Source organism: Ovis aries, chromosome 2 (genome assembly GCF_016772045.2).
Source record: "Ovis aries strain OAR_USU_Benz2616 breed Rambouillet chromosome 2, ARS-UI_Ramb_v3.0, whole genome shotgun sequence".
NCBI lineage: Eukaryota > Metazoa > Chordata > Mammalia > Artiodactyla > Bovidae > Ovis > Ovis aries.
The window spans coordinates 231,478,207-231,493,180 of NC_056055.1; the positions used below are offsets into that span (position 1 = coordinate 231,478,207).

The window sequence follows — 14,974 nt, forward strand, 5'->3', positions numbered from 1 at the left end:
CGTATTTTCTATTTAGGATCACGTAAGCCTCCCACCAGGGGCTTCCCTGGTGGTTCAGATGGTAAAGCGTCTGCCTGCAACATGGGAGACCCGGGTTCGATCCCTGGGTCAGGAATATCCCCTGGAAAAGGCAATGGCAACCCACTCCAACACTCTTGCCTGGAAAATTCCATGGATGGAGGAGCCTGGTGGACTATAGTCCATAGGTCGCAAAGAGTGGGACACGACTGAGCGACTTCACTCTCACTTTTCACTTTCAAGCCTCTGCACAAGGCTTCCCAGCTGGTGCTGTGGGAGAGAATCCGCCTGCCAATGTAGGAGACACAGGAGACTCAGGTTCGATCCCTGAGTTGGGAAAGATCCCCTGGAGTAGGAAATGGCAACCCACTCCAGTATTCTTGCCTGAGAAATCCCATGGGCAGAGGAGCCTGGCAGACTACAGTCCATGGGGTCACAAAGAGTTGGACATGACTTAGCACACAAGCCTCGACACACACGTTGACAGATATTACTAAGAAGCAGCAGGTCCTTCTACATAACTACATCCTCACTGCAAGTTTTCAAAAAACACCAACTAAATATGAGGGTTAGGTGAGTATGTTTGAGAACAGAAGTCAGAGGACAATGGGAGGAGAAACCTTCCTTCCAGAAGGAGAAAATGGCCTTCTGGTCCTGTGACGGGCGATTTTCTCCGTGGAGCTCACGGACAAAACGGGGACTCTCGGGAGACTCGTGTGGAGGATGCGCTGAGGTTCTTCTCTGGACCCTGGCCCAGGGCATTATCACTACCCCGTGTGTCATGACATCCAGAGCTCTGGGAGCAGTGGGCTCCTGAGTCGTGACATGAGGAGGACAGAAGAAGCTTGCTTCATCTGCAAACACCAGTGCTCCCAGGGCCTCACGTTCCAAACAGGTAAGGGCACTGCGCTGCACACCTCCTCCTTCGCCTTGGAGGTGCCCCGGCACGTGCCTGCCAGGCACACGGAAGGACACTGGCCCCCAAGGGGAAGCGGCTCCCACCTCCACACGGCTCTGATAGGGGAGGACGGGTATACTCGCAGGAAGTGCCCCGTGCCACGTGTAGACTACAGAAACGCCTCCACCACGAGGCTCACGTTTTGTCGTTTAGTCACCAAGTGGTATCTGACTCTTTGCAACCCTATGGACTGTAGCCTGCCAGGCGCCTCTGTCCATGGGATTTCTGAGGCAAGAATACTGGAGTGGGTTGCCATTTCCTATCGTCTCGACCCAAGGATCAGATCAGGATCTCCTGCATTGCAGGTGGATGCCTTACCACTGCACCCCCGGGGAAACCCACGAGGTTTATGAAAAACCCCCAAAATGTTACTGGAATAGTTCACGTCATGTGTCAGCTCAGCTAAGCCACAGGACCCAAATGTCTGGTCAGACGTTAGGCTAGATGTTCTTGTAAAGGTATTTTTTAGGTAGAATGAGTGTTTACAACAGTAGGCTTTGAGTAAATCATTACCCTCCCAGAAAGCAGGTGAGCTTCATCCAGTCAGGTGAAGGTCTTAGGAGCAAAGACTGAGGTTTGCTGAGGCAGGAGGAATTTGAGCTCAAAACTGTAACATAGAAATCGTGCCTAAGTTGACAGCCTGCCAGCTTGTGCCACATTTTGAACTTGCCAGGCCGCACAATTGCGTGAGTCAGCTCCTTAAAATTGGGCAGTGGTTTCTTTTTCTGTCTCTCCCCCTCTCTCTTCTGTCTGTCTGGAAAATCCTACTCATGCAGTTACCAGGCAGACTAACCAGGTCCATTCCTGCTATATTTTAGAGGATTGGGGCCCTTGGAAAAACATCAATCCCATGACTATTTAGAAAACCAGAGAAGCAGAAGCCTACATGAAAGAGGCTTTTCAATACCCTTCAAAGGCTCAATTGTATTTCCCACTCGCTCCTTAGGTGATGGATGAGTAGGAGCTGTGCCCCTGGAAAGTTCCAGACCAGGCATAGCACAGGGGAACCGGGGCACCTGGGCTGGAACCCGGACTCAGCCTGTGAGAGGGTGAATGGCCACGGACAGGTGACTGAATCAGGAATAAGGCATTTCATACCTTGGTGAAAACACACTTCCACCACATCCATCCGGCAGAGAGGGCACATAAAAGGACCAGAGACGTAAAGCACCCAGCTCAGGACCAAGCAAGACTGAGCTCACTAAATCGTACCTTATTGTAGACAAAAGATACTGATAAAACACACTTCCTTCTACTCCCATCCGCATGGGGGCAGAGAAACACATCCAAGGATAAATTTTGTTTGCTTTGGTTTGGTTGTTGTCTTTTTTATTGGAGTGTAACTGCTTTACAGTGTTGTGTCAGTTTCTGCTGTGCAGTGAAGAGAAGCAGCCATACGTAGGCATAGGTCTCCTCCCTCTTGGACCTCCCTTCCCCTATCCCACTCCTCTAGGTCATCACAGAGCACCAAACTGAGCCCTCTGTGCTGCACGGCAGGTCCCCACCAGCTATCTGTCTTACACACAGTAGTGTGTACATGGGACTTCCATGGTGGATCAGTGGTAAAGAACCACTCTGCCAATGGAGGAGACACAGACAGGTTCAGTCCCGGGGTCAGGAAGATCCCCTGGAGAAGGAAACAGCAACCCACTCCAGTATTCTTGCCTAGGAAATCCCATGGACAGAGAAGCCTGGTGGGCTACAGTCCATGGGGTCGCAAAGAGTGGGATTCGACTCAACAACTAAATACGTGTATATATGTCAATCCTAAGCTCTCAGCTCTTCCCACTCATCTGTCTCCCGCTTTGTCTACACGTCCATTCTCTACATCCGAGTCGCTATTCCTGCCCTGGAAATAGGTTCATCTCTACCGTTTTTCTAGATTCTACATTTGCCTGCCCGCCTACTATTTGCTCAGTTGTGTCTGACTCTTTAGCAACCCCAAGGACTGTAGCTCCTCAGGCTCCTCTGTCCATGGAATTTTCCAGGCAAGAATACTGGAGAGGGTTGTCTTTTCCTACTCCAGGGGATCTTCCTGAGGTATCAAACCCATGTATCCTGTGTCTCCTACATTGCAAGCAGATTCTTTACCCATCAAGGAAGCACTCTATAGATTCCACATATATATGTTAATAAAAACATACAAGGATAATTAATATAGAGTTTCAAATACCATGAAAGGGATACTGTGGGTGATTGTGGGAACTCAAAGGAAGGAAAGCTCATTCAAGCTCAGAAGGGGAAGTTTGCAGGCGAGATGGGGTGACGGGGGAGGAGGCACTCCAGGCAGAGGGTACTGCGTACTAGAACCAGGAGTGGAGCCAACCAGGGGACTTGTCGGCCGTGCACATGGGCCGGAGAAGTGGGGCGGGGATCACTGTGCTGGCAAGCATTCTAAAGAGCCAGCTCGTGCAAGGATGCAGACGTGGAGAGAATATAAATCAGGAAAGACAGAGCTGCTGGTGTGCGTTCTTTTCAGTCACACCAGGAGGCTGCGCAGACACAAACTTTAACTAGTAACTACCCTGACTTCTCAGTCTCAAAACTTTCACAATCAACAATCAGTGATACAAATGCAGAAGACATCCAGAAAATAAATGATGGAACTTGTGAACGCTTACACAGGAAGCCAGAAAAGTCCTCTAACATGAACTGTGCCCCAAGTAAGAATTTTAAATGAAGATAAAATGCTGAATGGACTGCATTCTGCTTTGCGTGCACGTGAAAATGAAAAACATTCCATTAACCTCAGAACCCAGTAATAAAAGATATACAATGCAGGAAAGGCTCTGAAGCGACCTACAGTCAATTGTCCAAAATAATTAAGCTATTATCAGTCCATGGGGTCTCAAAAAGAGTCAGACATGACTTAGGGGCTAAACAACAACAAAAAGATTAAGCCTGGTTTTCATTTTCTTCATTTTGCTGACTTAGATTTTCTTCGTTTTCTATAATGACTGTGGAATGTTCATGAAAAGAAGAAAGGGTATTTTTCAAAGCCTGCCTAAGGGAAGTCTAAAAAGAAAGGGTGTTATACTTCTCAGGCAGCATTAGTGGTAAAGAACCTGCCTGCCAATGCAGGACTTAAAAGATGAGGGTTGGATCCCTGGGTTGGAAAGAGGCCCTGGAAGAGGGCAGGGCAACCCATTCCAGTATTCTTGCCTGGAAGATGCCATGGACAGAGGAGCCTGGTGGGCTACAGCCCATATGGTTGCAAAGAGTCGGACACAATTGAAGCGACTGAACACACACACACATACACACACACACACACACACACACACACAAGTGGGGTCCACTTGGATGGACAAGCAAACCCCTGCAGCGGGCCAACCTGTACTCAGATGCAAAAGAAAAGTTAAAAATTGGGAAACGGAAGGAGAGGGCTTCCAGCCCGGCCATGGTACCCACCTGGGTCACAGAGGCACTTGTAGCTGGTGCCCACACTGCGGCACGTGCCGTGGGCACAGGGGCTGAGCGCACAGAAGTCCACAAGCTGCGCGCACGCTGGGCCCGTAAAGCCCGCACTGCAGCTGCAGCCGAAGTGCAGCCCATCGGCGTAGCAGGTCCCGTTGTTCTGGCAGGGTGCCGAGGCACACGGGTCCACCTTCTCCTCGCAGGTGGAGCCCAGGTAGCCTGCGGAAAGATGCAGAATGGTGGAGGGGTAAAAAGAGATATCACATTCCACTTAATCACCGAGAAACTCGGGCTGCTGTTCAGAACTCTGCTCCATTGTCAATTGATGAATACCACACAACCCAGCCAGGTGGGTTTTCTTTGCTTTGATAACCAAGATACCTCCATTTTGGTGGAAATATAAAATGTATGATTGCTTAGGTGTAGCAATGGCACCCCACTCCAGTACTCATGCCTGGAAAATCTCATGGACGGAGGAGCCTGGTAGGCTGCAGTCCATGGGGTCACAAAGAGTCGGACATGACTGAGCAACTTCACTTTCCCTTTTCACTTTCATGCATTGGAGAAGGAAATGGCAACCCACTCCAGTGTTCTTGCCTGGAGAATGCCAGGGACGAGGGAGCCTGATGGACTGCCGTCTATGGGGTTACACAGAGTCAAACACAGCTGACGCGACTTAGCAGCAGCAGCAGCAGTGAAATACAGGGAGATAGATATATCGGGTTGGCTAAAAAGTTAATTCGATGGGTAACACCCTATGGAAAACCCAAACGAACTTTTTTGGCCAACCCGATATGTATATCTATGTATGTACAAAGTAGAAAGATGGCAAAAATAAACTAATGGTGATTGATTTCAGGAAGCTGGGATTGGGATCAGTGGAGAGATTTCACTTATTATTTAATACACATTGCTGGAGGAAGATATTCCTTACTTTGTTTTAATAGATGAATATTCCTGAATTTAAAACCTTAAATCCATATAAAATAGGAAATGTGAAAAATATCATTCTCCCACCTTTATTCCTTTGTTCCTCACTCCTTTCTCTAGAATAACCCGCTGTTAGCAGTTTCTTGAATATATAATTGTTAACAATTTGGTCATTGCAATGGAAAAACAAACTGGGTGTATCCATACAATGGAGCACTATTACACAACAAAGAGGAAATAAATTTTCTGACGCGTGTGCCAACATCATTGTAGTTTAGTCACTAAGTCCTGTCTGACTCTGTGACCCCATGGACTGTAGGCCACCAGGCTCCTCTGCCCATGGGATTTCCTAGGCAAGAATACTGGAGTAGGTTGCCATTTCCTTCTCCAGGGAATCTTCCTGATCCAGGGATCGAACCTGTGTCTCCTGCATTGGCAGGCAGATTCTTTATCACTGAGCCACCTGGGAAGCCCTGTGCCACCATGGATGAACCTAAAGGACATATGTTAAGTGAAAGAAGCTAAATAATAAATACCATACGTTGTATAATCTCATTTATAAGGAATGTCCAGAAAAAATAAATCTACAGGTAAAATAAATCTCTATATAAAGTAGATGAGTAGTTGCCTGGGGCTGGGGTGGGAAGAGGGGCATGAGGGAGTCTATTGAGGTTGATGTAAATGTTCTAATGTTGGATTGCAGATTGTGGTGATAACTGCACAACTCTGTATATTTAATAAAAAGCACTGAACTGTACTCTTAAAATGAATGAAATTTATGACACGTAAATTATACTTCAATAAGCTTTAACTCTTTTTCATTTTAAATGTATGTCTTGTGCATATGATTTTTATTCTGTGTGTTTCAGTATTTCTCAATTAAAAAAATACATATCCTTCTACTATAGCACAGGGAACATATTAAATATCTTGTAATGAACAACAGAATCCGAAAATATACAACTAAATCACTTTGCTGTACATCAGATATTAATACAACATTGTAAATCAACTCTACTTCAATTAAAAACATTTTTTAATTATCAGTTCAGTTCAGTTCGGTCACTCAGTCGTGTCCCACTCTTTGCGACCCCATGAATTGCAGCACACCAGACCTCCCTGTCCATCACCAACTCCCGGAGTTCACTTAAACTCACGTCCATCGAGTTGGTGATGCCATCCAGCCATCTCATCCTCTGTTGTCCCCTTTTCCTCCTGCCCCCAATCTCTCCCAGCAGCAGAGTCTTTTCCAATGAGTCAACTCTTCGCATGAGGTGGCCAAAGTACTGGAGTTTCAGCTTCAGCATCAGTCCTTCCAAAACACACCCAGGGCTGATCTCCTTTAGAATGGACTGGTTGGATCTCCTTGCAGTCCAAGGGACTCTCAAGAGTCTTCTCCAACGCCACAGTTCAAAAGCATCAATTCTTCAGTGCTCAGCCTTCTTCACAGTCCAAGTCTCATATCCATACATGACCACTGGAAAAGCCATAACCTTGCCTAGATGGACTTTGTTGGCAAAGTAATGTCTCTGCTTTTGAATATGCTATCTAGGTTGGTCATAACTTTCCTTCCAAGGAGTAAGCGTCTTTTAATTTCATGGCTGCAATCACCATCTGTAGTGATTTTGGAGCCCCAAAAATAAAGTCTGACACTATTTCCACTGTTTCCCCATCTATTTGCCATGAAGTGATGGGACCAGATGCCATGATCTTAGTTTTCTGAATGTTGAGCTTTAAGCCAACTTTTTCACTCTCTTCTTTCACTTTCATCAAGAGGCTTTTTAATTATACAGACATGTATATGTGAATCTGTAGGTCTGTGTGTCCAAGTAGGTCTTTAATAATACTTGAGTAAAACCTATTCTTCTAATATTTTAAGAGCAGTTTGGAAATAAACTGAAGACTATTCAGTTTTAGAAACAAATTTAAATAACTTTATTCATATACAGTTTTTATTTCAATATTCTATTTCACTTTTCTTATCTAGATTTAAATTTATATTAACCATCTTCACACAGAATGCTCAGCAATATCGGCAACCTTTGTTGTCAAGGACACAGTGAATATATAAACCAAACAAAATTAGTTTCCACACTTTAAACCATCACTCATAAATTGACAGTATCAACTTGAAATTTTTCTGTACAGAAGTAGAAAATTCAAAAAATTTCCAGTGCTATTCAACATTTTATAAACTTCCCTGTAGCTTTTAAATTTTAAATATCATAGTAAAAATGTACCAAACAATTGGTATTGATAGCACTTGAATCCTCCAAAGGGCCCCTCTGCAGCCAAGGGTGGAATGTAACTCCATTCTTCGTGAGATACATTCCATTTTACTCTGAATGAAAAGAATATACTTAAATATGCATCATATGGAAAACTCAACAATGAAGGCAGTCCTGACCTTTCTCATTTTCCACCTCACCTAAAAAACAAGGCTGAAATTATTTTCATCATCAAGTTGTTGTGGGTTCTAAAATGATAATATCAAAATTTCTAGAACAGTTTCCAGTCCAATGCTGAATGAATGAATAAAAAATGGTAATAATAACAGTCACAACTGACATCCACTAATGGCTGAGATGTACCAGACACTTCTAAGCCTTCAAATGCATTAATTCACTTAACCCTGGGGTAATTGCACGATGTAAGAACTATTAATAGCCCTGTTTTAAAAAAGAGAAAATGGTGACCCAGAAATGTGAAGTATCCCGTTCAAGTCTACCGAGCTAGTGAGACAGACTAGACAAAGATTTTACAATAACATAACACTGTCATGTCAGAGCCCAATTGATGATGGAAGAACTGAAGATTGGGCAGGGCCTAAGGACACAATGCAATAACAGTCAAAAGTGCAGATGCCAGTGGGAGTCCAGCAGACCGTGTTGCTGAAGGAAGTGGGCCAGTTATAAAGCAGTGGGGAATGGCAGGGACAGTGGCTAACTACAGAAGGCATGGCCTTCCAAACAGGGCGGCCACGATCCCCCTGAAGCCAACTGCTGCCATTGGAATGTTAGACCATTTACCATACCTTCTGAATTTTCAAGGAATATCTGAAACCCAGATTCTTGTGTGAACCCTTACTATTTTACAGTGTTGATAAGTCATTTCTCTGGGCCCTGTATATATGGTTTCTCAGTCTGACAAAATGTTAAGCACAGGCTTTGGAGTCAAAAGACATTGGATTCAAAAACCATCTCTGCCCACTAAACTGTGGGACTGTGGGCAAGGACTTAATCACCCTCATCTGTTTCATGGAATGGAGACAACAACGCCTATAGCATATGGTTTTTATGAAGCTTAAATGCAAAAACCTACACAAACATTTGGTATGATGACTGATAAGTAGTGTTCAACAAGAAGCAGCTAAAATTATAATCCCCTTCATGGATCATAACCTTGTCATGCCAAAAGGGCTTGCATAATGCAATGAAGCTATGAGTCGTACCATGCAGGGCCACCCAAGATGTACAGGTTATAGTGACGAATTCTGACAAAACGTAGTCCACTGGAGGAAGGAATGACAAATCTCTCCAGTATTCTTGTCACGAGAACCCCACGAACAGGCAAAAAGATACGACACGAGAAGATGAGCCTCTCAGGTCAGAAGGTGTCCAATATGCTCAGCTCCAGAAAAAATGAAGCAGCTGGGCTAGAGTGGAAACGATGCCCAATTGTGAATGTGTCGGGTGATGACAAAATCCACGAAATTATGTGATTCCCAGGTTTTCCAGACTGGAGAACAATGTGGATGGTATTGTTACCAACTGCAAGGGAAAATACAGGAAGAGATTCCCAGGGCAAGCTTATGATTCCCAGGGGAAGAAAAGACAGACAGATGGATAGATGGATGGAGACACAAACAGATGGATACATTTTAAGAAAAGAAAGTAAAAGTGAAAGTCACTCAGTCATGTCCAACTCTGCAACCTCATGGACTATATAGTCTATGGAATTCTCCAGGCCAGAATACTGGAGTGGGTAGCCTTCCCGTACTCCAGGGATCTTCCCAACCTAGGGATCAAACCCAGATCAAATCCCGTACTGCAGGTGAAATCTTTACCAGTTGAGCCACAAGGAAAGGCCAAGAATACTGGAGTGGGTAGCCTATCCTTTCTCCCGGGGATCTTCCTGACCCAGGAATCAAATCGGGGTCTCCTGCATTGCAAGTGGATTCTTTACCAACTGAGCTATGAGAAAACATCAGAAAAGCAAACAGCGAAAGGAGAGTTGCCTGAAATGTCACTGAACCCTGTCTAAAAGCCAGGTGGGCTGGCCCAGACCAGCCTGCTAGAGGACAGGAGACCCCAAGGAGCAAAGCATCCAGCCCAGTGAAGCCACCCTAGACCAGTTAGCCAGCCTGTGGCTCTCTGAAATCCAGCACAAACTGCCAACCCCACAATCATCATGAGCTAAATAAATAATTGTTGTCTTAACCACTGAGTTTTGAGGTGGTTTGTTATGCCGCAAAAGCTCATTGACACACGAACAGGAGACAGCACTGTATCTAAATAGGAATGCAGGCAAGAGGGAGGCCTTTGTTTTGTTTGCTTTATGCAAAAGGACTTAAAAGACAATTGAGGGACTTCCCTGGTGGTCCAGTGGTTGAGACTTTGCCTTCCAATACAGAGGGTGCCAGTTCGATCCCTGGTCAGGGAGATATAATCCCATGTGCCTCTTGGTCAGAAAACCAACACATAAAACAGAAGCAATATTGTAAAAAATTCAGTAAAGACTTTAAAATGGTCCACATTGAAAAAAATCTTTTTCAAAAAAGGAAGAATTGATTATGTACTAGAAGAAATTTTAACTAAAGAAAGGATCAATAATGTTTGTTGAACTGAATATCTAAAAGATTCACTGCAATTGAATCAGGAATCCTGCATTTTATTATTATTAATAAATAATAATTTCTTTTCCTTTTTCTTACCAATTCAAGAAAATATAAAAACAAGATGAGAATGCATAATGTTTTATACTTTCAGAGAATCTTAATATACCTCAGGAAATATTGAAGACAGAAAATCCTTTTAACATATCCTAGTCAGAAGGAAAGATAACGTAATCTAAAATGTCATTCTGTTATAAAGGATGATGACAAAGCAAAAATGAATTCAAGCTGTATCTCAATACATTTTATGGAAATGCATGTGATTTAGGGCAATTATGGAATAATTTTCCTGGCTTCAGTTCAGTTCAGTTGTTCAGTCGTGTCCGACTCTTTGCGACCCCATGAATCGCAGCACGCCAGGCCTCCCTGTCCATCACCAACTCTGGGAGTTCACTCAGACTCACGTCCATTGAGTCCATGATGCCATCCAGCCATCTCATCCTCGGTTGTCCCCTTCTCCTCCTGCCCCCAATCCCTCCCAGCCTCAGAGTCTTTTCCAATGAGTCAACTCTTCGCATGAGGTGGCCAAAGTACTAGAGTTTCAGCTTCAGCATCATTCCTTCCAAAGAAATCCCAGGGCTGATCTCCTTCAGAATGGACTGGTTGGATCTCCTTGCAGTCCAAGGGACTCTCCAGAGTCTTCTCCAACACCACAGTTCAAAAGCATCAGTTCTTCGGCGCTCAGCCTTCTTCACAGTCCAACTCTCACATCCACACATGACCACAGGAAAAACAATAGCCTTGGCTAGACGGACCTTAGTCGGCAAAGCAATGTCTCTGCTTTTGAATATACTATCTAGGTTGGTCATAACTTTTCTTCCAAAGAGTAAGCGTCTTTTAATTTCATGGCTGCAGTCACCATCCACAGTGATTTTGGAGCCCCCCAAAATAAAGTCTGACACTGTTTCTACTGTTTTCCCATCTATTTCCCTTACAAGATCATTAATGAACACTACACGCTAAGTCGCTTCAGTCATGTCTGACTCTTTGCGACCTCATGGACTGTGGCCCACCAGGCTCCCCTTACCATGGGATTGTTCAGGCAAGATACTGGAGAGGGTTGCTATTTCTCCCTCCAGGGGATCTTCCCAACCCAGGATCCTCTCTTATGTTTCCTATATTGGCAGGCGAGTTCTTTACCATTAGTGCCACCTGGGAAATCCAGTGAACATTAGAAAAGGAACTGATTCACAGATTAAGTGCTGAGCCAATTTTCAAAATGCTATTTGTTATGGGCCAAATGTTTATGTCCCCTCAAAATTAATATACTGAAGCCTTATCCCCAAAATGTGATGACATGAGGAGGTGGGGCCTTGGAAAATCATGATTAGATAAAGGTGGAGCCCCCATGATGGGATTAGGGGCCCTGTAACAAGAGGAAGGTGTAATCACCCTCATGGCAGAAAGCAGAGAAGAACTAAAGAGCCTCTTGATGAAAGTGAAAGAGGAAAGTGAAAAAGTTGGCTTAAAACTCAACATTCAGAAAACTAAGATCATAGGATCCAGTCCCATCACTTCACAGCAAATAGATGGGGAAACAATGGAAACAGTGAGAGACTTTATTTTGGGGGGGCTCCAAAATCACTGCAGATGGTGACTGCAGCCATGAAATTAAAAGACGCTTGCTCCTTGGAAGAAAAGCTACGACCAACTTAGACAGCATGTTAAAAGGCAGAGACATTACTTTGTCAACAAACATCCATATAGTCAAAGCTATGGTTTTTCCAGCAGTTATGTATGGATGTGAGAGTCGGACTATAAAGAAAGCTGAGGGCCAAAGAATTGATGCTTTTGAACTGTGGTGTTGGAGAAGACTCTTGAGAGTCCCTTGGACTGCAAGGAGAGCCAACCAGTCCATCCTAAAGGAAATCAGTCCAGAATATTCATTGGAAGGATGGATGCTGAAGCTGAAAATCCCATACTTTGGCCACCTAATGCGGAGAACTGACTTATTGGAAAAAAACCTGATGCTGGGTAAGATTGAAGGCGGGAGGAGAAGGGGATGACAGAGGATGAGATGGTTGGATGGCATCACCGACTCAATGGACATGAGTTTGAGTAAGCTCTGGGGGTTGGTGATGGCCAGGGAAAGCCTGGCATGCTAGTCCATGGGGTCGCAAAGAGTGGGACATGACTGAGACTCAGCAGCAAGAAGACACACCAGACTTTTCTCTGCCATGTGAGGACATAGCAAGGAGGCAGCCATCTGCAAACAAGGAAGAGAGCCCTCACTAGAACCTGACCTTGGCATCCTCATCTCCGACTTTTTCATGACACAAAGAATTCAGAGCTGGGGAGCCAAAGCTTGAATCTTACTTGTGTGTGACCATGTTCATGAATTGGAAGGCTTGATATTATTAACATCCAAATTGATTCACTGCAATTACCAATCAAAAATCTCAGATGGCTTTTTTAAAATAAATTAACAAGGTGACACTATAATTTATAGCAACACACAAGGGACCTAGTACCCAAAAAATATTGAATAAAAGGACATATTTGGAGGATTTACACTAGTTGGCTTCAAAACTTAGTTTAAAGCTGCCTTAATTAAACCACGATGATTGGGTGTCTACTATTTGCAATTCAATAAATCAAATTCTGATTGATAGACCATATTGGCACAATCAAATAACTAGTTCTTGCATGTCTTAGCATCCTCATTTGTTCAGAATGGAGATTATAGAAGAGATTACAGCTGTATATATCAAGTAGTTATAGTTGTGTTAGCAGAGAGAAAGAGACAAATTCTGGTGTTAATAGTGATAGCAAAGACTGAGTTCTTTTTTTTTCTGAGTTCTTATTATATATCAGACACTATGCTAAGCAATTGGTATCTATCTTTTATTTATCACCACCACTAACTCAATTAGGGTCTACCATTATGGGGTCGCAAAGAGTCAGGCACATCTGAGTAACTGAACTGAACTGATCATCCACTTTTATAGAAGAAGGCCTAGAGACTTGATATTAGGGAACTAGTCCCCCAGGGACACTCAGTAAGTAGGAAAAGCAAGGTTCAGACTAAGGTCTATAACCACAGCTGTGTTCTCAAGCCCCGTGTTAGGCTTCCTCGCGTAAGGGTTTGCATAAAAGCACTTGAAAAGTTCAAGGTGCCATGCTAGCATGTGGAATTAGAGTCAGATTAGACCCGTCAGTGTCCTTAAGTCTCAAATTTAAAACAGCTTTAGAAAACAAAAATTACTTAGCAATGATGATTTTTGAACTCAGGGCATTTGAAATGTCCCAAGCCTGACTAGTTCTCAGTATTTCCAATATCACATGCAAGATGTTTTTTAAAATATAAAAATAAAACTTGAATCCTAAGGAGTAAACTTATTGCATGCCACCTTACCTACCAACTCCTTATAAAATTAGAAGTCATCTTTATATTCATCCAAATATTTTAAAAATCATCCAAATATCAAATTTAGAGCCATGATGCCAACCAACACAAGCCCGCCCTTCCAATGTGTTGATCAAAGCTAGACGTTAGCTAGTTTATGGTTCTTGCTACACTGCATCATACAGGGGCACTAATCTACAACTTTTCAAAATTTTGAATCAAAACTGGCTTGGAAACATGATGCTGGCCACAGAAAGCCTGAATATTGCATGAACTTAGTTTCAAAATTTAAGCTGCATCCCCAATAAGAAACACTGTACATTCAATATACATATAAAAATGTAAGTACCTTTGGAAGTGATCCCAAACTCAGATATGGCAAAATATGAAATGATTTCTCTGTATAAAAATAGGGAAGTCAGTGACCCAAAGCTAGAGCAGACAGGTGTAAAATGAAACTCTGCACTGAATTTCCAGAACGCAGGGCAGTTCTGAGAATGCTGGTAGAAAGATGCTTTACAGCACACGGCAGAAATGGCCTTGGATCATCTGAAACTGAGACTCAGCCAGAACACATTTCATCTTTCCAAGAACCATTCTAAACATGGACCAAGATTCCCATTCACTCTATTTTCTCCTCTGCCTCTCCCTCTATCCCTTTCTCTTTACACACACACACAGACACGCATTACACAGAAAGAGCTTTAAACTCTATCTCCAACAGTAGGAACTTCTCTGCATTCTCCTGTCCCTGAAGACTGTTACCAGTTCTAAAAGTAATTATTTTAGAGAGCTTTTGGGAAAGCTTCTCTTTTTATCAGTATAACCTTTGAAGAACTTTGGTCAGCCTATCAATCATCTCTTAAGGTAAATGATTCTGAAAATTCCTCTTGCAAAATATGCAAACCAAATTAGTAATGGTGGCAAAGGCAAGAATGTTGGAAAACAAAATTTAACATTCTTGGGTTCAACTACCTTCCTGGACACATACAAACTCCAAAACGTGAAGAACTCTATATGGAACAAGTGAAGTACAGTTTGGTGGAATATTGAAACATAAGTAATAAAAATAATGATAGTAATGTATCTGAAGCCACTGAAAGGTCAGTAAGTTACCATAACAGAGGGATAACATGTAAGTCCTAATTGGATGCTGATGGATTAGTACATCTGGATTTTCAATCCTACTTGAAGAGTAGAAAATGAAAGGCTATTTGATAATGTTAACCAAAAGGTGCAGAGAGAATGATGAAGATGGTGATATTTCTTATTTGGAATAGTTTATTTCAAGCCATATGAACTTCCAATGACGGACATCAGGAAATGTTGGAAGGAAAATGCAATAGCTCCAGAGAAAAGCCTCTATTTCCAACACATGGAAGCAACATCAGCAGCCAAGAGATTTAAAACA

At 43.3% G+C, this 14,974-nt stretch overlaps 1 protein-coding gene across 1 annotated transcript in view; it reads right to left on the reverse strand.

Moving 5' to 3' along the window:
- DNER (delta/notch like EGF repeat containing) overlaps window positions 1-14,974 on the reverse strand; it is a 378,787-nt gene that overhangs the window by 90,996 nt on the left and 272,817 nt on the right. The window contains exon 8 of the mRNA XM_027964863.2: window positions 4,388-4,612. Coding sequence (XP_027820664.2) covers window positions 4,388-4,612 — 225 coding nt within the window. The remainder of the gene's footprint in view (window positions 1-4,387; window positions 4,613-14,974) is intronic.